The 24,231-nt window shown below is 42.7% G+C and overlaps 1 protein-coding gene across 4 annotated transcripts; it reads right to left on the bottom strand.

The window, feature by feature from the left end:
* Window positions 1-53: 53 nt before the first annotated feature.
* On the bottom strand, window positions 54-22,385 carry ENTPD5 (ectonucleoside triphosphate diphosphohydrolase 5 (inactive)). 4 transcript variants are annotated; one of them, XM_050975760.1, is made up of 15 exons: window positions 21,700-21,845; window positions 19,803-19,930; window positions 16,659-16,934; window positions 15,389-15,468; window positions 13,979-14,122; window positions 13,554-13,629; window positions 12,615-12,650; window positions 11,689-11,777; window positions 9,046-9,125; window positions 7,792-7,853; window positions 6,272-6,373; window positions 5,286-5,426; window positions 4,891-4,947; window positions 3,297-3,412; window positions 54-3,128 (listed from the first exon to the last, which is right to left on the bottom strand). In XM_050975760.1, exons 3-15 carry the CDS (start codon window positions 16,873-16,875, stop codon window positions 3,042-3,044), a joined length of 1,287 nt encoding a protein of 428 aa, XP_050831717.1. In that variant the 5' UTR covers window positions 16,876-16,934; window positions 19,803-19,930; window positions 21,700-21,845; the 3' UTR covers window positions 54-3,041. The 4 variants fall into 4 exon arrangements, with proteins under 4 accessions (XP_050831717.1, XP_030095704.2, XP_018762957.3 ...); XM_030239844.2 differs by lacking the exons at window positions 19,803-19,930; window positions 21,700-21,845 and adding an exon at window positions 22,194-22,385; XM_018907412.3 differs by lacking the exons at window positions 19,803-19,930; window positions 21,700-21,845 and adding an exon at window positions 21,852-22,161.
* Between the last annotated feature and the right edge of the window lie 1,846 nt (window positions 22,386-24,231).

A 24,231-nucleotide genomic window follows, 5' to 3' on the forward strand; every position in this document is an offset into this window, starting at 1 on the left:
GTACAAGGCAACAATAATATCCAGGAAAGAAAACTATACCACAACGCCTTGAATATTGTTAAAAATGCTTTAATTACTAAAATAGACAATTCAAGATATTCTGTCTTCGATTCCAAACACCAGCCTCTTGCATTAGACATTTGCCACTCACAAAATTAAACTAAGCACTGCCCATGGGCAAGATTTACACATGTGGGTGACCAGGTTCAGAAATTAACATCAGAAAGAACGAAACCTAAGGAAAGTGAAGTTTTGAAGTGAAAGCCATTACTTGTGCTTCTGCAGTCACTCATATTAGGCAGTTCTTGTTAGTGGCTGGCTCAAAAACATTACAAAGGAGGAGATAAAAATCAGGGCTGCAAGTAGAGCTCTTCTCTTAAAAGGCTGCTTACTCTTTAGTTTAGGTAATAAATAATCTCATTGCACTAGGGTAAGTGTGAGGACTTGACCGGGTTGTCCAGATCCCCCCACCCACTTGGGTTCAGGTGTAAACAGCCGGGGCTCAATTCTGTTAAAAAGCTCTTTTAACAGAGCTTTTGTTTCTCCGATAACTGAAGGATCATGCCAGTAACAGAGAGCAGAAGTTCTGCTTCAGTTAATGAATTGTGCCACTGACAAATGAAGGCCCTGAGCATTCAGCTTAAATGCAACTTTGGTACTGGGAAGCAGACGCTACCCCCTAGCATTTGTAGTACCAGAGTCTAAGGAAAAGAATGCAGAAAAAACAACTTCCTCTGCATAGTACCCTTCTTCTAGCCCCTCCTTGCTTCAGACTAAACCCAGCCCTCGAGCCCTCCTCAGTGCTTGTGTGTTTAAAGGGGCAGATAATGCTGCTGCTTCTCCGTTAGGTAGAGCATCCCACCTTCAAAACACAGCCTCACTGCTGCCAGCTCTTAGCCCCAGGATCCAGTAAGAGTTTGTCAAGAGTTTGTCATTGGCTCAGACTCAAAGATGATTTCTGGATTAATGAATTAGCTTGTTCTTAGGATAACACAGCCTGGCCAGTAACCACTGCAACCGACTTTGTGTTTTCTGAGAATACAGAAATGTTCACTGAAGACAAAATGAATGCATTTGCAGTCACCTTGTTCTGCAGACCAGACCATATACCAAGTTTTGCCAACTTGGTATAGTAGGAAGAGAAATAAGAAATGTTTATGGTTGAGAAGAGGCTGCAATTACTTTCTTCATGAAACTTCCAGAGAGGAAGGAACAGAACTTTGGTGTGACACTGGAATTTCTCAATGTGGATCTCAAACAGATTCTGGTAAGGAGTACACATTTAGGATGAGCACGTGCTGTTTCAAAAAAGCAGCCTGAATTCATGGCAAAGTGTCAGTGATGAGATAAGTATGGATGGCTCCATCCACAACCCTTGGCTTGTTGCTGATTGAACTTGTTCAATCAAAAGCACGCCTCGCACCCTTGTGCTGTAAAACCTGAGATAGGAGAAGCGGTAGCTTAATCAGCCACAGGCAAACTTGCACTGCTAACTAGAGGAAAAGGACTAATGTTCACAATAAGGCAAATTTCTAAGTCCCCAAACTGTTTGGCAAGACAACTGAAGACATGAGTGCACAATTTCCTCCCTTTGCAGGGAATTACCAATGATTTTCAAATCCAGTTTGCAGAGAAGGCAGCGTGAGGGCAGTCTTTGGTCTGACAGAAAGGTGTTTTAGAGCAACTGCAATTTGGACAGTTGGGTAACTGCAACTGCCCAACAGGGAAATGTTCATCACAAGACATCAGTGGCTAGAAGTTTCCCTTAGTCACATGAGTAATAATACCTCTTTGTTGTGATGGGGTAAATTCACCTGTACCTTACACGTTCCTTGAAGAGGTGAAGACAGTAGCAAGCTGCCAATTATTTCATGGGGTAGAAGAAGCTGTTTTTACTTAGGGTACAGCTGTTTATACTTAGGGCAATGGATGGGTTTCAAATGGGAGACCACACCTTAGAGCTCACTCCAGCAGAAGGGACAACAGTGCTCAGACCGCTCGCTGGCCCAGCAGGTTTTGCTGGGCTGTGCCATGCCTGCTGTCCTTGGGATAGCACCAGACTTGACTCTTGGATGAGCACCACCTCAGGTCAGTTGTCCTGAATCAGTTCATACAAGAACCTGAGGAGCACCAGCAGCAGAGCGAAGAAGGCTGTGGGTGTGCCTTGCTGAGAGCAGAGAAACAGAACTGGCTCTCACAGCAAAGTGAGCTGTCAGATCAGCCATTTCATCTGACTGCAATCTCCTTGTGGGTGGAATGTGACAAGCTCTTCTTCTGGCAGTTGAGTTTCAATAGCTGGCACTGCTGCCTCGTTGTGCCAGCACAACTATGTGTTATGACTACATGATAAATGAATAAATTTATCAAGTCTGGTAGTCAGATGTATGGTGTAGCTGCACAGACTTAGGAAAAGGCAGCAAAACTGAAACACAAGCACACATTCTGCTTATGAAATGCCTACTGCCTAAAAAAAAGCTTGGTAAATTACTATGTTTTAGCCAACACCTTTCTCAAAACCATGCCCAAAGTGTACTTATAGTAGGCCCTTCTTGAAAGACTGGAATATTCTTGCCATGTATTTGCTAAGCTAGCAGCTGGATTTTTGGAATACTGAGGTTGGCAGCATCCAGAGCTGTTCACTTTTCTCTGCATCACTGTTGATGCTATTTTTCATTTCTGTATTTAACATCTCACAAGCAAACTTGAGTTTTGTATGTTTAAAATAGAAGGGGGTGTGGGAAGTCGTGTCTGTAGTCTGCCACCACATCCGGGAACTCTGTGTTTCTAACAAACTTGCTGGTGAAAGCTGGTTTTGAGCCCCTTGCTTTTTGACTTTAAGGCAGATTCTGGATCATTTATGGCAATCAGTTATAAATCATACGCTCATTAGGCACAATGCCAATCCAGGGTAAAGAGCTGTCGTATATTTTTGGTCCATGTTCTGCTCTGTGACCAGTCCAGCTGAACACACCATACCTGGAGATTGCAATTTACTTTCTCAACATTTTCAGAAATGCTGAAGTCCACCGCAGTATCACAAGTCAATAAGTCATCCCCAGAGACTGCAGCAGGTAAAAGGTAGCACCCAAAGTCCAGCTTGTCTCTATGTTGTTTACTTTCTTTGTCAGCTATAAAGGAAGAAAAACAAGTTATTCCTCACAGTTCTCTAGATTCATAAGTTGCACAAATGACAGCAACTACATGTTACAAATCTCAAAAGATTCAGTAGATAATTAGTCAGAAAAAATGAACTAATGCATATTAATCAATTGGGATTTAACTGTTTTTTTTCTCACCTTTAAGACTGTGTTGTCCCTAAATCCAAAACCTTCCTTTAGTAAAGCAGTGATGTAAGTGAGATCCATGCAGAGGAAAGGACTGGCTGAGTTGTACCTCTCCATGTTATCACAGACTAGAGAAGGAAAAAAGAAATAAAAAAGGGATCTCAGCAAAATAAGAACTTGTATCCACACTGTACATTTGAACTGAACTCAAGCCAAAGCTTACTAAAACAAGCCACCCTCTTCTATTAGTGGTTATGCATGACACATGGTACAAGCTACAGAGCTATTCTACAATGCTGGAGAATAAACCATATAGTGCATCCAGTTTCTCTTAACTCCATCATAACTACATCTTTTATTACAGCAACATAATCTACACAGCTCTTTGAAGAAACTCTGCTCAACTGATAACCAGCAGGGTGTTAGATTACTTATTTTTTCAAGAACACACCATCACTTGTTTTCATCATGAATTTCACCTTCTAGAATGGCAGTTTATTTTATTTTTTCCAACCACACTTGTCCAAGGAAATGGAAGAGGCTATTTGCCCAACCAACCACTCCCTCGCTGCAGTTAAGTCAAGATTCTGTAGTCAGGGTGACAGTGACTGGGAAATGTATTTACACTTAGCGTCATTTTCTAGACCTACTGTTGCTGCCCTGTTCTACCAGCAGCAAGAGCAGAGTTCACTTCCTTCTAAAAAAAGATGAGCAGCATCCTTCTACTATTGAAATGAGATAGAGAAGAATTAGTTCAGGATCACAGAATTGATCTCCTGATGGTCTTTAGACTTTAGCTAAGTAAGTGGTTTGATAATGTTAGGTAAGATCTTAGCTACATCTTGGGAAATAAGCTCTCTCATTATCCAGGGAAAAAATAACAACCACCCCACACTCAAACTTTAGAGCCTAATCCTCCTATTCAAAATCATCCAAGTTTCCAGGGAGATTAAATTTAACCGAAAAATCATTAAAATTTAGGCCTTATTTTAGGAAAAAATGTCAGTCCTGAACTACGTAATTAAGCATCTTCTGTTGAAAAATATGTCTTATTGTCTTGAGAATGATCACAGTACAGAGGTAACTGCTTTTAGCCATCAGCAGCCAGGCAGGGTGGGAGTTCTTTATCCACAGGAGGTGGACTCCACAAAGAATTCCACAAAACTAGAATAAGCATTCAGGAAAAAAGACAGGGGGAGGTAAAGGAATGTGGAAGAGGCTGTCAGACTTAAAAACCCTCTCCCTTCATTTTGTTAAATAGGATATTAAATAGGATTTAAGGTGACAGACTTACAGAATTCAGTGCTCTCTTAAACTCAGAGAGTTGCAGTTTGCATCAAATGATGCAGCAAATTCACTTTCTTTTATGGTGACTCTATGAACTATCTCCTGAACAGAGCTGTAAAGCCACCAACCCCTCACTGCTCTATCAGTATTGTCTTCTGCATTAGTTAGAGTCTTTGACTAATAAAAGTAACATGACAGGTGTAAGTTAAATAAAGGTTAAATAAATTTGCTTTTCTTCCAAGTCACATTATGTACTGCCTACACATTCATATTTTTGTTATTTCTTGTCCAAACCAGTTTCCCAGCTCATGACAATTACCTTCTTTGGCTTTTCTTTCAAAATCTCTTACTTCCAAAACACCTCCATGTTCATAATCTGAAAAAGATGTGAGAAAACATCATCATAGACCTGACAGCATTTGAATTCTTTATCCAAGTTGACCCTAGAGTGCAACTCAGGGATGCTGCACTAGGAGTGAGACCTGCTTGGAACAGAACACAGAGCTGCAGGTGTACCTGGAGCCCTGAGCACATTTCATGTGCTGAACACCAAACTGCAGTGACAGATAAATGTCACTCCCTCGAGGCATTTTGTGTATTTCCTCTTTCTCAATAACATTCCCTTCCTCTGCTCCCCATGACTCCAGCCACCAGGGTTCCTCTGGCTACCTTCTGGAAGACATGCTCACATGTAGTAGGTTATCCCAAATTTACCGATTAGGTTGGTGTCAGTTGCTCGATCATAGTAATAGGAGAAAGCATAGAAGGAACTTTCCCGAATCTCATCTGGTTGGTGAAGTTTCCCTTTGACAACCTTGAGTACTTCCAAGTAGCAAGGCTTGAATCCTGTTTCTCCTGTCAGGAAAAACATAGACTGGGTGAGCCAAAGAGCATATGCAAGAGATGGAAGAAATAGTGGCAACAGGATGCAAAATTAAAGAAGCAGAGATTAAAGCATGAGAACAAGAACTTAGATATCCCTTCTGTAATACAACATGGCATCTACACACTGGCAAGGACTCTAAAAGCCCCTCATCAAGTAGAACTGGTTTGAGCAGATCACTCCTGTGTCTGAAAAAAGGGCCACACAAACTACTTCCATGTCAGGCAAAACGCCCATTGACATGTTCTGTGGCCAGCAGAATCTTCTACATTTTCTGCCACTTGTTAGATAAAACCTTGCTTTCTCTCCCCAGCACACTGTAATTTTACCAACCTACTCCACACACACCAAATCTGCAATTCAGCTCTCATGTCCCCAGTCTGTTCAAGTCTAGGATGGCAGCAGACTCACCCTCTCTACGCAGCACTAGAGACTTACTATTATTAGAGACTTAAACAGTTCCACAAGTGAGATTAACAGGTAAGCCAAAATGTTTGTACCCTAACACAAACAGAAGTTTTGCACTTTGTTCAAAGCCTCAAAAATACCTCTCTTATTGGCACAGATAATTCTAAAAATCTCCTATAAAGGTATGATTTGTAATAAGAGATCACAGTCAGAGGACAGGGGTACAGGTCAGATACTCTTACAGCTTCAGATTTTAATCTGGATTTCTCAGAAGTCAACCTTTGCAACTGGACAGATATCCTTCATAACCCAATCATCATCAGTTAACTGAGGAAATATTTGACAAGGAAAAACTCAGATTCTGGAGATAAGACTTATTGTAAAAAAACCCCAAGTCTCCTTAATTTACCTTCTTTGTTGCCACCATACTGATATTTCACTCCCCCAAAGTGCCACTCTGCCTCCAACTGCTTTGGCAAACAAGAACTGCGGAACATTTGTCCATCCACAACTGGAAAGAGAGCAGAGAGGAGAGTCATGAAGCACAGAATTTAACATAGCTATAAATCAATATGCAGAACCAAAAAAGGTTGAAAGATCTTCAATAAAGTCTTTAAGTGAAAGAACAAAAATCTGAATTGATGGATGTGGCACTAAGTGACTACAAATTAAGGACCAGTCTCAAGTCTGGAAAAGGTGTGTCCATTTTGTCCTGCAAACAGCAGAGCAACCAGGCTTGTAATTTCTTAATGAGATAAATGGTACAAGGGTATCTGGATAATGGCTATTCACCAGAAAAGACAAGAAATGAGAGGTGACAAACACACAGATGCACAAACCCTAATGACAGCAGATAACCAAGACAAACAAAGCAACTGAGCAATGAAGACAAAACTCCTAAGACAGAGATCAATGGCCACTACAGCTGAATGTACTTTTGAGGGGTTCAATCGCAAATACTGTAAATTAATAACTGTAATTATTAAATACTGTAATACTGATAAGAAAAAAACATTATTATTGCTGCACACACAGGTCTCACAGAAAAAGCAAACTTCTAACAGTATGCTTGAGGCAGACTCTGGGACAGCAAAATTTGCTATGGGATGTTTTAGGGAAAGGTTCAAAGGCTGGGAAAAGGGGAAATTAAGGGATCAGGGAAGTGCAAGAATGGCAAACCAGAGGGGACTATAAAACAAGACAGTCTCAAGTAAGCAGGCAGCTGGTTCATGTACTTTTCTGTCTGAGCCTTGTGACCAATCATTGCAGTCTGTCCTATCATCATAATCCCTACTCCCAACTATTTTTGAGTACATTCCAGGAATTATCACATGTCCATCTAGCTGTCAAGTAAGAATCCAGAAGGTGGAAAGATCCCAGGTCCTGGCCAGAGACTAGACAAAAGGCTCAAGCTCTGGGTGAGAGAGTGGAAAGACTCAGGAATGTGAGTATGCACTCAGGTTACTGAGTGAGAGCACGTGATGTGCTATTCCAGCTAGACTAAGGCAGTGCACACAGCAGGTCTGGGGAACACCACAGGCCAGGCAGATACCAGAGGGGCCTACAAAGTGGGTTTGGCTTAAGAGCAACCCAAAGGAAAAAGATCTGTTCATGCTGCTTATGCTTCTGTGGATGCTTGTAAAGCTGTGTGCTTGTGGCTGGCCATGGTGTTTGTATGCTCCCACATGTGCATTTCTGGAATTTGCACTTGAATGTCCCTGCTGGCTGATCTCAAAAACAGGGAAAAGCAGCTGTCTCACAAGACAACCTCTTAACAAGTGGTAGCTTTTTTCAGACAAATATATACCATCAGAAACATAGAAAAGCACAAGATACAGAAGTGAAGACACACAGGAAATGGGCTGCTGACACAAGGCTAAGTCTAAACATCTCTTCATAAATCTTAAATGTTTTAGTATATGAACATACCTTCCATGTTCAAAGCTCCAAGCGTTGCCAGTCTTGCAGCTTTTAGTCCAAACCCCAAATAGCTGTGAGCAACAAAAGACAGACAATATAGTCTTGATTCCTGCACATCTTTTATGCTTTACCCCTAGCCCTCTTCCTTAGTCCTGGAACACCCAAACCAAATTTCCTTCCTCTGATTCCCAAAAGGCTCCTTCTCTAAAACAGAGTTCCCTTTGCCAGAACAACCCTGAGGGCCAAAAGAGTGACACAAATGCAAGAAATACAGAGTTGTAAAATGGGTGAATCTAAAACTGCAGGAAGTGGTTAGAGTTGATGTGGCATTTATACAAGATCATGAAAAGCAAAAAAGCACCACCTTAAAAATGAGGGAGGAAGAAGGGTATGTGCTGAGTGCATGGGAATAGGGCAGCCACTCTTATGTAGTACACACAAAACTATGTGCTCTTAGGGTGCAGAACCTCCCACAAAATAGAACTGTGGCTTTGTGTGAAATTCACCTTTTTTGACTCCATAGGTAACTGCTACATTCATTATAAGCTAGAATATGAACAATGCTTATGAGAATGTCGTCACACATTGCAGCAACACAGCCAGATTAAAATCCTGTTGACTCTTTCATTCCCATCTCAAGTGCCCATTCCCATGGCCACTTACCACTTTTGTCGTGTCATTTTAAATGTTTCCAGAATATTCAGAGTTAAACTAACCTCCAGCGCTCTCTCAATTTTTAGGAGATGATTTTTGAATCCCAATTATTTTAGGTGATCTAATGGACTGTATCAATGACTACAGCAATTAGTTACATCAGCAAATGTAAGGAGTAGGAGAGGATGACTATTAGACCAGCTCTGCTGTCAAGTAAGCAGATTCTATAACTGGCTGAGATGGTAATGTTCACTCCACTAAGTCTCAGGAAATCCTTTTACCAAATCTCTGATCTGACTACTGGCACAATATCTACCTTTCTGGTTTTTTCAGAATATTTGGCTTGAATCCAGTAATAAGAATTCTTTTCCTTAAAAATGGGTTCACAATGGTGTCCCTTCATTTGACAGACTGCCTAATATTCCCTTGCAGTGACATTAACCATGATTCTGGAACGTTTACAGCCAGCTAATGTCATGTTCCACTTCTACTGTTCCATGCAGATAAGCAGTAAAAAAGTCATGGTCTCTGCTGCTGGTACCAGGATGATGTGGCTGTTAGCTCAGAGGCTGATTTCCCCAGTGGACATAGCAGTCTTTTGCTCCTCACCTGTGGGTATAGAGCTTGTACGTGCTATTAAACATTTCAAATGAGGTAAGAAAGTCCTCGGGGGTTTCCTTCAGAGTTTCCTAGAAGTTAAATAAAAGAAAAAAAATTGTTTTGTTTATATTATACAATAAAGAATAACCAACTTTAATGTAATATCACAGATATACCCATACAGTTTACTGCACACTTATCTGATCTGCTTTGAAAACAAAGTACAGCTTTCCAATGCTGCCACTGCTGTAATATCTGCAGCTTTTAACACCCACTTTATTTATATGCATCTTTGTGCTACTTCAATGTATAACAGGGAAGCACAACAGATCAGGATGAAAACACTTTCTAATTCAGGTAACCTGATTTTTTCCAGAGTACTTACATGTTACTCAACATGTAGAGAGTTGAGTAATCTCCATTACCAGAAAACAGCTGCACTATAAGTGCTATGGACTTTTTCAAGTCACACTAGGCACCTAAACTGAGGTACTCAGAAGAATTAAAAATGCAAGATGTAGGCCCCATTTTCACCATGTCAAATGTCTTGCTGGTACTCAAGGAAACACTGTGACCACTCACTCCCAGTCTTAGGTCTGCTTCACCTAAATTAGCCTCTTGGCTCACCACCTCCACTTTTGTCCTCTCAGTCTTCTCTCTGTGCACACCTCCATCCCAATGGTACCCTGCCCTAGCTTCCTGACAGACTAACTCACACTCTTGTAAGGCTGAACAGCACCAGCAATCATTTACTGATTCTTTGTGTCCACTCCCTAAGCTCTCAGTCTCAGTTTCTGCCTCTCCTCTCCTCGTGGCCTCATCCTCCCACTCCTTGGCTCTTTGCACTTTCATTCACTTTTCATCCATGGTTTTTCTGGGCCAAGCAGCACAATCTCTGAGAGAACTGAACCTGCACAGTCCTACAGTTACCATGCAAGGAAGGAGATCCAGATCTGGGTTATTTTTTCTAGAGTCCTAGACAGAAGCCTGTTCAAAGCTGAAAGGAATTTCATGGTATTCAGCTTGAGCTTCTCCTGAGCAAATACAAATCAAAATTTGTTTTGGGTCTCAAGTTGAGACTTGTCACTGTCACATCCTTGGCCTCATACACACAGACTGCCATATTTTGAGTTCTGTTTCTAAACCTTACATCACAAAAGCTATTTAAAGGAGAGATCCTCAAAAAAAAAATAGTTTGGAGAAAACAACTGTCTTTTTTATGCCCTACTTTCACAAAAATGAGGCAGACACCAGACAGACAATTTCATAATTACTATGATTGGTTTTCAGTTGCTTTTAGCTTTGGCAATAATGCCATGAAATTAAAATCAGCTCCCTGCAGTTGTCATTATATGTTTTCTACTTGCTTTTAATTCATATTTAATTAATGAATCTCTTACAGTATTTTATTCAAAACTAATACAAGAGAAGCATGTGACTGCCTCAGACTGCAGGAAGGAACTCTCCACTGTAAATCAAAGGGAGGTATCCCCACTAATTCTGTCAGATAGGAAAAACTCCCAAAAACATACTGAGTTTATTTATTTGAACTTGACAACACAGGTGAGAAGCAGACAGTGTACAAGCGTGAACCTTGACTCCACACTGCCCTACAAATTCACACCATTAGTCCTGGTCAGCAGCAAACACTCCAGGCCTTTTCCTGCAAGGCTGGAAGGGACATTTGAATCCCGAGCTGCAGTTCAGCCTGTTTCACAGTTCTATTTATTCTCCAAAACCCTGACATGCAACACCCTTTCCTGTTGGTCCAGTGCCCACTTTAGCAGGTGTTATCAACACAAAACAGAGGACAAGCCCAAAGTATACTTGAAGCTTTGCTGAACAGGATAAGGTTGCATGTCATGTTTCAACATAACACTCAATTGCAGAATTAGAACATCCTGATGTGAAAGCCATGTGTTTTGTAGCCACCAAACATCCTTTGATAATCTCAAACTCTATAAAAAAAAAGTAAAAGAAAAGACTCCTTCAGAAAGAGTGACATAAACACATCACAATATGAAGGTACAGAACAGGTTATTTTTCTCATGCAAACTGCAGACTTGGGTCCCAGTCCAAACTGTTTCTAAACAGCTATAGAACTAAAAAATCCAGCAGATGTGTCTGAAGGACAGAGAGCAGAATGCTCAAAAGGAATGAGAAGAAACTTATAAGAAAACAGAGAACTGACTGTGCTACTATTAAAGAAATTTACCCTATACAACATTCCTCCCCTCCAAAACTTAGTGAAGATCTGTTATCAGACTGAATGGGAAAAAAAAAGATAGACCAGCCCCTACATTTCTTCTAATATTCAAGAATACTACCTAGAAATGTTCCACATTTGTTGAATACACAGCAATATCAACATTAATAGGGCTTTCCCAGCCTGAGTCTAGAAAACAAAAGCTGTTTCTTTTTGGTTTTACTCATTTGCTTTTTTTTTATTTCCTCATGATTCAGGCTCCTTTGTTTGCAAGTGCCTATCAGCCAGCTGCTGATCTCAAAGGGAACAGAAATACAGATATTCTGTAAACCATGGATGTTCTGCTTGTGCCACTGCTGACAAAGTGGTACCAGAGAGTGCAGCAGTGCTCAGGTCTCTCTACCAGCCTTGCAGTCCCAACCCACGCACTTTTAACCACTCCTCACCTCAAACCGTGGCAGGAATGTGATTTGGGTTGAGGCTCCTCCCAAGTCCAGAATCCCAACAGTTTGCTGGTTCTGGCCAGACAGCTGCCCTGCAAACAACACCGTGCTCAGAACAGCCCCAAGTGCACAAATGCTGAAATGCAGACACTGTGTGGATGTTCAGGCAGCCACCAGTGATCACAGCAATACAAGGAGGGCTGAGCTGCCCTTCAAAGAAAAAAACCTCAGAGAGAACAGGCAGGCAAACAGAAGGTATGGAATGAGACACAGACTTTCTTCCTCGGATTAAAATCTCTCCTCCAAAGAGACAAAAGCAGATAAATCTCCAGGTATCAAGCAAAAGCTGAAAGTAAGAGACAAAGTGTCTCCTGCAGAAGAGTGTCAGGGAGAGTACACAAATTTTGTAACCACCATATAGCTGTGCAAAAGCAGTAGGGGAAGGGAGGGCAGTAAGAGGCAAAGCAGCTAGTATAATTTCTCTTCACCCAGAGCAGCCTTTGCTTGCTCATCTATCTACTAGTGTACTGATTTTCTTTTCGCTAGATTGCACTCCCAGAAGCTCTTAGGGCCAGCAGTGCTAAGGCACCATGCCCTGCAACACCACTGCAGCTGCACAGCTCACGCTGGGATGAAGAACACTGCAAGGCCTTCTTCCCACACATTAGCAGTACCACTCCCCAAAGCATGCTAGGGAAACCAGCCTGCCAGTGCCTCCAAGATCTGAGTAAAGTCTGGCACCTTCAGGGTTAAGATGTCTCCTTCTTACTACAGACTCTGGAACACAGTCTGCCCAAGGCAATCCATTGCTTTGGCACTGGTGAGAGAGCAGGCAGAGAAAGCATGGCCAAGGCAGAAGAACTTAGGGTGGTCACCTCCACAGAAGATACTCCAGTTCAAGTTTAGAGTAGTTATACAGAATTAATTACCTGTCAAAAAGTTCACAGTGATCCAGGCTAAAATTCCTGCAATGAGTGAAAAAAAAAACAAACAAAAACCCAGTCACCATTAAATACTCCCACAATCTCCTGCCCACTGTTACCAGCCCTCCACAGGTTATTTATTTACCTGGAAGTCATTACTAGCTTAACCCAACCACCCCAGACTTCAAAGATTAATTAAAACTCATAATTAAATTACATGATGCATTATTGATTCATACAAGTCTCATGAGCTGAAATAGGCAGGACTTTGTAATATCCATGCAACTGCAGTATACATAAATCATACCTATTATCCAAACAACACACAAAGAAGTAATGAACTAATACAATGCACAAGTTTCTTTGGGCCTGTTTTTGCAGTCCAGCATTTCAATTCCTAATCTGAAAACTGCATTCACACCACTCTGTGTTTTAATCTTAAGGTTTCTATAATTACACTACAGACAGAGCTGCAACCAGTAAAACACAAACAGCTCCTTTGACTCCAGTGGCTTGCTTGACACTTACATGTTTCTCACCAAACACAGGCAAACATGTGACAGTAGAAGAGGGAGGGATTTTAAATAAACTTGGCAGGCTACCCCATGCTCTATTGTGTAGCCTTACAGAGGTGGACACCACCAGTTCCCTGGAGCAGGCTTCAGCTGGTCAGCCTGCATCAGGCAATGCTTATTGTTGAGACAAAGTTTTGATCTGAAACTTGTGAAATCTCTTTGTGTATCTGCATTTGTAGCCCAACAGGTGACCAAGTAATAAACAGCACCTCAAAAAGGCAGGATTGCATTGTTTCAAACAGGGCCAGAAACCATTTATTTTTTTCTGCTTAGTTTAGGGACCATTTTTCTTTCCCTCTCATGTTCCTAAGATATCCCTCTTTTTCCCATGTCTCTTTGCTTTAACTTTTTACCCCTCCTAAAAACATACCTTCATGAGACCCATCCATGATGCCAACACTGTCCTCTGGAACCAGGAATGGTGATTCCTCAAAGACTTCTTTCACCTGAGGAAAGAAATAGTGATTAGATTTCCTGGTCTCCAGAGACTTTTTCTGCTCTGAGGGTGACAAGGTTTTGCTTTACACAGCAGGAGAAACTAAAACAAGTGTGTGGAGTAGGGGCTAGGAAAGAACTATTGTAGGTCTCTCTCCATGCCTTCCACCACAGCAAGACACAGGATTTCAGGACCAGACAAAACACTCCGAGTTTTATGCTATTGAGGGATTACAGTCTCTTTTCAGAGATTAAATTCTCTTATACTAAACAGAATAAGAACTGAATTAAAAAAAAAAAAAAAAAAAAAAAAAGAAACAGGGAGAACAATACCATGCATCCAAAACAACTTAGTACTACCTCTGAAAGCAGAGCCTGAGCTTTCTCCTCTGACAGCAAGCGAAGTCCAGCTGTGGCTTTTAACACTACTGGGGTCTTTTTCCAGAGATGAGGTGGCACAGCATCTACAGCCATGTCCAGCAACGTTTTGACAGTTTCAGCACCCTAAAAGGAAAAATATGCTTTTTATATGGTTTCCTTCTACAGGCCACCAGAGAATAGGCTTCTCAGTTTCCCCCCAAAACTTGTGAGAACAGTATTCACCAGCAGAAGATACCCACACCCAAGATAAGTAGAAAAAACAAGCCAGACATCTCATTAGAATATTAAACAGAATGTCTGCATTTGAAGGAAAGGTGTATTCACAAATATATTTTAGGGGAGATAAATATAATTGTTTGTGGAAGGCATTTTTTTGAAAGGATGGAGGGAGGTGAGGGAACTGATTACCTGACAAACCTAAACATCTTGCAGTATGCTGAAACTAAATGGTGCAATTACTGACTGAGGCTACCAAAGCAAGGGGAAACATCTGTAGATTTCACTAAATGCAACATAAGAATTCCAAGTGTGTCCATAGCAAATACTGTAATTAAAATGCCAGCTGTGCAATGGTTACCACACAAGGTACAGACGTCACTGCTGGCTCTCAATTATTTCCACTGCTCTAACAATCACAGTTTGGCATTAGCAATAAACATTCTCCTGTGAAATGCCTAGAAATTTCTTTTGGGCTGAGTTCTCCTCTCCCATCCAAAAACAAGTTTTACTGAAATCACAGGAGACCTTGTAACAGTTTTTTTTAAAATCCCAAATCCATTCACTCTTCCATAAAGTGTCACACTCAAATTCCTGTTGCATGGAATCCAACTGAGCAAAACGAGAAACGTGAAATCTCCATAATGCTAGCCCCCAACTTCAAGGCTGCTGAAGCACACAAAATAGAGGATCTAATCTATCACTTCTCTGGCACCTCCTCTAGTTTGTAAAAGAGCTTCCTGTCAGCACAGGAGGTCTGGAAAATGGCAGCTTACTTCAGAACTGAGAAAATTACTTCTAAAGGAGACAGAGTATGCATTTATTCATATTTGGGGTAGCTGTAGAGGAAATAAACACTGAATATGGATGCTGCTAGAGACAAAAATCACTTTGTCTTTGAAATTCCCAAAGGCATATAGTCTAGTTATATAACCATTTAAGCAATTAATTAATCCACTCTTCCACTGATGAAATATGTAAAATACCAGCTCCTATTTCACCACGTTGAACTTAACTTACAAAAGTAGAGGAACAGGTTTAGAGAGACAGCAGCAGAATTTTCACATTTCTTCTTGACTTTTTGCAATTGCAATCAGTAATACTTCAACTTGGTAGAATCTAATGATATAATAGAAGCACGACCAACTCCCAGGGAATGAAGGCCAGTCCTACCTTTTCAGGCTGATCAGCATATGCAGACAGACCTGGCTTCACAGACTCAAAGATTTCCCCTTCCACCTCTGGAAGGTTTTCTGCACAAACAAAACATTACATGATACAGTCAACAACTCAAATCTTATTCTGTAATTTCCAAAAGGTTGCCCTGAACTCCTGTGAAGTGACTATCCTTGATTCTCCTTGCAAACAAGATTATTCCCCTCCTGAAACAAGGCTTGTTCCTTTACTTCAGGAACATATTTAGCAGAAACTTGCCCTTGTACCCTCCAAGTTCACAAACAATTTATTAATAACATGTTGCTATAATTAAAGTATGTTCACTTACCATCTGTGAACTACAGTAAGTTACAACAATGCAGCATAACTGTCACCTATTCTTAATAAAATTTCTTTCCCTTTCTGTCCTAAAGAGAATTGTGAAATACTAGCGCATATTAAAACACACACTATCAATTCCCAATTATCCTTAGGTGATTCATCCAGCTCAGAGAGAACAGAGCTGACTGTGCTCAAGTACTTGGCTGAGAAGCCAAACAAGTTTGACCACTGCTCCCAGAGCAGTTTGGGTGCAGGTGCTATCCCTGAGTATTGCAATCCAGGCTGAGTCAAACACAACTGGACCTTCCTAACCATGGATGAAGCCAAGCAAAAACACAAAAGTACTATGTGCCAGCAACCAGCCCTCAACCTTTGCAAACCTGCTGGCTCACTGTACCCAAGCTACTTCATTCTCCTGAATCCTGTCACACGTGCAGCCAAAATCGGGCACCTCTGCACCATGTGAGCACCAGATACACTGGAGTGTGGAGCATCTCAGCACACTTCTCCTGGAAATGGCCCAGATCTTCTGTACTTAATAGCTCTTTAATTTATTGATTTTAATTTGCTACAAAATGTGACATAAATGTAGGCAGAATTCAAGTATCTCTTGATAAAATGCAAGGTAACGTGCAACCTGACAAAACCAGCATAAGTATCTTTTCATCTCAATGAGATATTCCTTTTAAGCAGCCGCATAGATGAAAATGTTTGAAAATTTAGAATTCTTCAGTATACCCAGAATTGTATCTCTGAGACTCAAAAGACCTACAAAAAAGGTATTTACACAGCAAAACACCTTGACAAATGGACAACAAACACCTGCAGGAGGACCATTTGAAGGACAAACTGTAGAAATCTTCAGCTGCTCCCAAATGCTGAGCTGGCAAAAAACAAAACTGTTTTGAGAAGTTGGAACCTAAGTCAACATACATGGGGGTCTTACCTGGGCTCTTCTGCACAAAGGTGTAAATATGAATACGGGTTCCAGTGCTTCCTGCGTCAAACATGATGCCATAAAAAGTGTTTGCTTTGGCATTTATAGGGCACACATTAGGTGGAAAGAACTCCTGAAACCACATTTCCCTGTTTGAATGTAAAAGAACAAAGGGCAAAGAGGAAAATGCCAGTGCTATAAGGATGGGAAGTCTGGAAGATGCCATCTTGCCAGGACCTTGAGGCTGTCAAGCACGTATCAGCAATCACAGGGCTGCAGAAGGTCCTGAAGAGTTAAAAAAAGAAAAGAGAAAGGAATGGAAATTACCAAGAGCTCTCTCCTTTAAAATTCTGTTAAAAAAGATAATAAATAAATCATTCTGTACACATACACTCTCCCTTTAGGTGCTTTCCAACATCTCATTCACAAAGAGTTTATTGCACTTAGTGCTACAATTACATCCAACTAATTTGTTCTTTCAGAGTCAAGGTCTCTCCATTTCACAAGCACAGAAGAGATGAAGTAGTTTGCTTTCCATTATTTCTAGTTTTGACTTTTAGACAATTTCTTTCTCTTATTTGTCTTGCAGATTTTCAATATTCAGAGTCTCCAGTACCTCCTCCCAAAAGCCCAAATATTATTTGAAAACCAGCATTGCCAGAGGGGAACTGTGGGCAGAATCACTTTAACATTTACACACTTGAGATGCTGGGGCAGAACACAAGTATTATTCAGAGTCACAAACAAAGAGAATTTCATCTCAGGCTAAGAACAGCTGCTGGGAGAAATTAGCACACAGAGGGAATGAAGGCATATCCTTCCAGCAGCATCCCCATCTCCGAGAAAAGCCCGAGCCGCACCAGAGGGGCTGAAGTGCACCTCAGCTCTGCCTCTCTGTATTTTTTCATATTTTTATTTTCTATCTTTTTTGTTTTGTTTTTATTTTTAGAATTATAAACAACAACAACAAAAAAAATCATAGCAAAACCGACACACTCTCACAAACCTAAAGCAGTCACCCCAAACACTCAGATTGCTTACAAAGCTTCTAACAGCGTCCCACACTGTTACACAGTATTGGATATCTAGATACAACTATATCGTCCCTTAACACCTATCCCTTTGCATGTGTTTTTCCTAAGATATGCTACTAAAAGACATGGGCACAGAAATCATGGGGTGCCCAGGTAAAAAGAAGGACAATATCTAGGCATCTTTAACAGCAGAAAAGAGCATGTGGCCAGATGTCCCACCATATGCAGTATCGCCTGCACAACCTACACACAGAGCACTGTGCACACAGAAGGTGCAAACAGCTCCTTATCACTTCCCAGACACTTGGTAACACACGCACCCACCCACAGCACTGCAGATTCTACTTTATATGGCTGTTCATCAGCTGTGCCCAAGACCCCTGCCCACTGCTTGCTCTTACATTTGACTGTCTTTTACAATCTGCTCAGCCCCACCATGTTCATTCTCTTGAAATCTTCACTTGCTGCCTCTATCCTACATGGATTCATTCCTAAACCCTCTCCTTTCCTTTCTATGTGTGTTTACTCTAGCCTCTATTTCCTCACACCTTTCTCCCACACCCAAAAGGTTCACTTATACTCCACTACCTTTTATCCCAGATTCAGCCCTTGTAAGACTTTTATTATTTCCATTCTTCACCTTTGTCCCCAGTTACAGCAAAGGGAGATGAACTTTTACCCATTCCCAGCAAAAAACCATCACATTCCTCAGGCATCTCTCTAACTCACTCCAGCATTCTGCTATGTCTAGAGCCACAAAGTGCACAGCCCACTGCAGATGGGTAACCTCACCTGTCTGCTGTGACCTTCATTTTTATCCTCCCGTTTCAAACAAATGCAGAAATGCAGGCAGAGACTCCTGATCCTCTCTGCCTTAGAAGCACACTCTGAGAAGAACTCAGCACAATTCCAGTAGCAGACAACAGCCCTGGCCAATGTCTGTGACAAATCAACTCCAACTGCAGTAATTTCTAAAGTATACAGGTTTTAAGTGGAAAGGCGTAATTAGGTAGTTCTGTAACAAAGTGCTCTTCTGGAGAGGCTTGATGAGAAGTGCCAAGCAGTTTGGCAGTTTTGTAGCTATGGATTTGTACTGAGATGCAGCTGGCATTACCCAGGTTTGCTCCATCACAGCAAGGAGGGCCACTGAAAATCCAAGCAGCTGCACTGCTTTAACAGAACATAAGGTGCCTTAGTGAGAGCCACCTCCCAGCAGGTTCAAAGAGGTGCTCTTATTCTCATGCAATGTAAGGATTTTGTTTAATGAACTATCACAAATGCAACCCAAGCACCTGTCTTAAGAACAAACTGCAGAGTCCTATTACAAACAGCACATGTGACAGTTATGTAAGCCTCAGAATCTCTGATGATCCGAAAATATCTGAGCAACTGCCATCATTAACTCATACTTTCCTTATCAGACCTAGAGAACCTTAGTCTCAGATGAAATTCCCTCATAAAGCTTCTCTTCTCTATCTCGTCTCAGATATCCTCCACCATATCACACCTTCTGTTTTCTACATTTCCCCTTTTTTTCTTTCTCCTTTTATACTTCTAAGGACAAATAAAACCCCAACAAAACAACAAACTTACAACCAATCACCATGACATTCTATTTTTCCTCTCCCTCATTAAGAATGAAAAACCCACACTGAGCCCCTTCAACGACTGGTGAAGTCCATTTAATCAAGCTCACCATCAAAACAATGTCCACAAAATGACAACAGATGAGAGTAAGAAATCAGAGCAAGAGAGAGAAGCCAGTAGAGCATAACAGAAATGGAAAAGAATGTGGAAAGACAGAATCAAAAGTATGGAAGACAAAATTCAGAGTAGAAATAGACAAGACATAAGCTATTGAGAAGGAAAAATATTTTCAAAACAGTTCCTCTCGAACAACTTAAAAGTCCTATCTGGTATCAGAACTCAAGAGGGTGAATAAAATTAACAATAAACAGAAAGGTGAAAACAGGGTAATTGTTCTGTGAGCACAGCTAATTAATGCAATCAAGCAGTCCAGCGAGGTAAAGCCTACAGCTCCCCATCAACAGGCTCAGTTACTGTCCTTCAGAAGGAGCGGTAATAATCAGCATCGACCATGAACACGTTAAGCACACACCTGAAGCAGGATGGAAACAACAGCTATTCCCCTCCAGGGACTCCTAATGAAAACCACCTCCAGAGCACCATGGCAAGAGACACTGCGCCTGCACTTCTTCACTTCTGCTGCCAGCTAACAGGAGTGGACTACGGATCAGGCAAATTGTAAGGTCATGCAGGCACATCAAATACCAATCGAGTTGTTTTATTCAAATTTGAGTTTATCATTACTCAATACAAGCAGTGAAACATGCTTATATAACTACACAGGATGAATTTCAAGAAGTTGAAAGTTAACTTGAGTTCAAGTTAGTAAAACATTTACACAAAAACTACAATTGACCTCCACATCCCTGAGGCCTGAGCCAGCAAAATGGGACAGAACACTCATTTCCCAATGCAGAGAAACATATGGAAATGTCATCTGTACACAAGAGATTTTAGGTACTAAATGAAAAAACTGAAGTACTTCCAATATAAAAAATTTGGGAGCTATGCAAACTCTATGATCCAGAAATACTGGGATGTTTCAAGACTGAAAGCATGAATAAGAAGAAAAAAAAAAAACCAACCAAAGTGTCCTTAAACAACAGAAGTAAAAACTATACCATAATAATAACTAACCTTAAGACAGCATAACACAACCTTACTTAGAGCTCACCATAGACACTGGTAATTTTCAAGACAAGAAATATTCTAGACATGACTATTTCTGACAAATGACACACAAAACACAAACCCCACAACAGAAGCATCTCCCTGTAAAAATGAATGTGATCTGAGGGGAGGGAGAAGCAGCATAGAAGAGATACACAAGAATTTCACTTCTGTTTCCTAACATAATATTAGGAACTATTTGGAGGCATACAAAAATATTCAAAAATAATTCTAAATATTAATTATATAAATACAGGCAAATATTTTATAAAAATAACTATTTTAGGAAACAAAATTGCAGAATTCAATTAATATTCTTCCATGCTGAAGCACACCAGAAATCATTCAGAATGGAAATTCTTCTGTGCTAAAACAGTAACGAAATCTATTTTCCAGATGAGCTGCTCTTAAGGTCACAAAAATCTATTTCCCAGATGAGAGCTTTAACACTTAACACTCGTGACTAAATAAATACTTTTTAACCTTTTTTTCCCCAGAAAAAAGAAGTTATTACATTTTTCTGGAGTAACTTTGTTGAAAAAAAAAAATAGCTTTCTTGGATTGTTTTGACAAAACCTTAAGCTTCTTAAAAGTGCAATGTTTAGAAGATCCAACAGAAGGAATAACTGAATTCAAAGGCAGAATTTCCCAGTATTTCCATAAAAAGAATGGCATATGCACACATAAATTTTCGGTAAAATTCTGGCTCTACAGCTTTAAACTCCAGGGGGAAAAAGTAGAACCAACTCACAAACATGCGTTATCGGAAGTTTTAATCTTTCTTCCCCCGTACCGAGGCTCCAAATACACATTATTTATTTATTCACTTTTCTGGCCAAGTGGGTTTTCAATTTTCCTCTTTAATTAGCCCAAGGCAGCATTTGCAGGAAACCGCTACACCGCGGTCGGGCACCCCTCCCGAGCGGCGAACGCGCACACCTGCGGGGCTCTAACGGCACCTTTTCCTTTTCCTGGCACAGCCGCTATTCCTGGAAAACAGACCTTGGCTGCCGGCAGCCGTGGGGCGCTCAGGGCTGTGCCTGCATGCCGGGCTGGGAGCGCCCCGGCGCTGGCTCCCGCAGCCGCTCCCCGGGAGTGCCCGGGACACGGCGCCTCAGGGCCCCGCTCGCCGCCGCCGCCCGGGGGTTGTTGGCACCGTCCCTGCCGCGCATCCCGGCGCCAGCGCGTCCCGCCTTGCTCCGCTTCCCACAGCTGAGACCTAAACCCTCGCCCTGAGCACGCCCCAAAACCTTCCCTACCTGCCTTCCCTCTCCTCTGGCAAAAACCTCCGCGGTCCCCCCTGTGCCCCGCCGGCGGCGGCGAGCGCGGCCCGGGACCGGCAGCTCTTCGCGTAGCCGGCAGCGGTGGCGCAGGGTAGGAACGCCCGCAGGAACGCCCGTCCCCTCCTCACCGGCCGGCCGGCGCTATCACTCGACCGGGACGGGGCGTCCTCCCGCCCGCCCCTGGGGATAACGGGGACGCCGGCGCAGCTTGAGCGTGTCTCCCGCTGCCTGCCCGGCCTCGCACCCAGCGGAGCGCCCTCCCGGGACGCCGGGACCGAGCACGGCTCGGGGGCGTTCACACAGCCCGGGAGCAGCGGGACGGCGGCCGCCCCGCGCGCGCTCCCGATCTCTGCGCCGTTGACACCGGGGGGACGGGGGGGAGGGGGCAGACGGCTGGCGCGCGGTGTCCATGGCAGCACGCGGACGCTGCCGCGCCCCTCCCCCCGCCTCCGCCGACTGCGCGCGCTCACCGGCCGCTCGCGGCGCCGCATCCCGCCGGTTCCGCGCGCCGCGTCACCGCTCGCCCACGTGACGAGCCGCCCGTCGCGGCAGTTGCGCGTGGCGGGCGCGCGCCGCCCGGCCTCCGCGGGAACGCGCGTCCCTCCCGCCGGACCCCGGACGCCGCTCCCGGCCCGCAGCCACCCGCGGCGCAGCTCCCGACGGCCGGGCCGCCCCTGCCACCCCTGCCGCCGCCGCCGGGCGCGGGTGGGAGGGCGCGGGCTCCCCGCAGGCAGCGCCCGTCCCGCCGGGGCCGTGGTGTGGGGCGGCAGCGCCCCCCGCGGGCGGGAAGGCGCCAGGCAGGTCAGGCCGCCGGGACGGGCCCCGCGCCGCCGCCCGCCCCGCTCCCTCCCGTAGGAGCCCGGCGGCCGGGGTTCCCGCCCCGCTCCTTCGCGAGGGACCGCTGAACACCGGAGCGAGCCCGGCGCAGCGGCGCGGCCGTGGTCGGGGCCTTCAGCACGCCGTGGTCAAGGAGGGGCTGAAGCGCTTGTTCAGCTCGAAAAAAGAGAAAAGTGGGAGGGAATGTTCTGGGTTTGCTCCTTGGAGGAGGCTCTAGAGAAAACGGAGCCAAACTCTACTCAGAGCACAATGAAAAAGAAGCCCTGTGCTGTGGCTCCCATTTGCTCTATCACAGATTCTTTCACTTTACCCTTATTCCTACTTTTCTAAATCCAAGTACCAAGAAAACTCCTTTTACAGATAGAAAAAGAAACTCAAAATAGAAAGGAAAATTCAATTATTTTAACATCCTATTTATTGAACAAGAAGATACAAAGCTGATCTCCAGACATTGGTGAGGTCCGTCGGTAGGAGACTATTATCTTGGTCATGTGCCAGTGCTTGCATTCAGCCTATCTCGTATAAAGGATCTTGGACCTTTTTCCAGAGGGCCAATTTTCTTTCTGTATCTGTCATTTTTTTCTCCTTTTCTAAACTTCCTTAGCCTCTGTAGCACAGACCAGACAGCTGCAGTATAAAGTGGAATCCCAGGAAATGGCCTTACAGCACATGACCAGAAAATCTGTTAGAGAGACTGAGAAAACTCAGCCCCCACCAAGCATGGTGGTGGTCAAAAAACTGCAGCAACTACTAGAAATGAAGAATTGAGAGATGGACTGAGTGAAAAACATAGCCCAGAATATTTTAAATGAGGGGACTGAGGTGTAAAGATTCCATATAGATGCTCTGTGAGGTGAATCAGGCAATCATATCCAGTAGAAAGCATTAAAAGAAAAAGGCCCAAAGTGCCTAAAACAAAAAAATACGGAGGCATGTGCAGCAAAGAAGCAATTTCCCCAAATCCAAATGTTCAAAAGCAACAGAAGTAGCACAAATAATGTGCACAGAGACCTAAAGGAAGCACATAAATGCTGCTGGTATGGAAAGGTTGAAAACTAGTGTCCATCTTCCTATATAGATAGCTAAAAAGTCCTTTGCATTATATTATTTTTTTGGATTTGGAATTTCTGTAGTGAGAATAACAGAACAGGCGGGGTTCTGTATGAATTTCAGCGTCCTATAAATTAGCAATGACTTTGTGGGAACCTACTTTCAACTAGGTTATCACTTTTTGGTCCTTATTTCTATGGATTGAACTAAAGGTAAACTCAAAAGAGTTATTTGCATACTCTGCCATGTTATGTGGAATTTGATAGAGAACTTCCAGTACAGATGTGCTTCTGTAGTTTCATTTTAATAATTGTCATTGCTTCTTTTTTGTTTATAGGTGTTGCTTCTTCTGGCATTGCTCTTTTGCTTTTTACTTACTCCATTGAGCTAACAGTGAAGCCTAAAAAAATTACTGTAAGGTGCTAACAAAAAAAGCCTAAAAAAATTACAGTAAGGTGCTAACAGCTCCTTACTGTATTGCTGATTTTAACAAAAACATACAGTTGATGGCAAATCCAGTCTGTTTTCCACTGGTTTTCCATATCTTAGAAGCCTCTGCTTTGCATTGTGCTTTTAAGGCTGTTTTCCTCAAGCTTTCTAATAATCTAAAAATTAAGTAAT

This window comes from Serinus canaria, chromosome 5, assembly GCF_022539315.1.
Source record: "Serinus canaria isolate serCan28SL12 chromosome 5, serCan2020, whole genome shotgun sequence".
NCBI classification, from domain to species: domain Eukaryota; kingdom Metazoa; phylum Chordata; class Aves; order Passeriformes; family Fringillidae; genus Serinus; species Serinus canaria.

What these genes read in the sequence shown, in the direction of transcription:
- ENTPD5 (XM_030239844.2), bottom strand. Translation starts at nt 16,875, where the DNA reads ATGGCATCTTCCAGACTTCCCATCCTTATAGCACTGGCATTTTCCTCT. An exon ending in CATTCCTGCCACGGTTTGAG is followed by an intron (nt 9,126 to 11,688) that starts GTGAGGAGTGGT and finishes TTTAACTTCTAG; the next exon opens with GAAACTCTGAAGGAAACCCC. An exon ending in AACTGACACCAACCTAATCG is followed by an intron (nt 4,948 to 5,285) that starts GTAAATTTGGGA and finishes CATCTTTTTCAG; the next exon opens with ATTATGAACATGGAGGTGTT.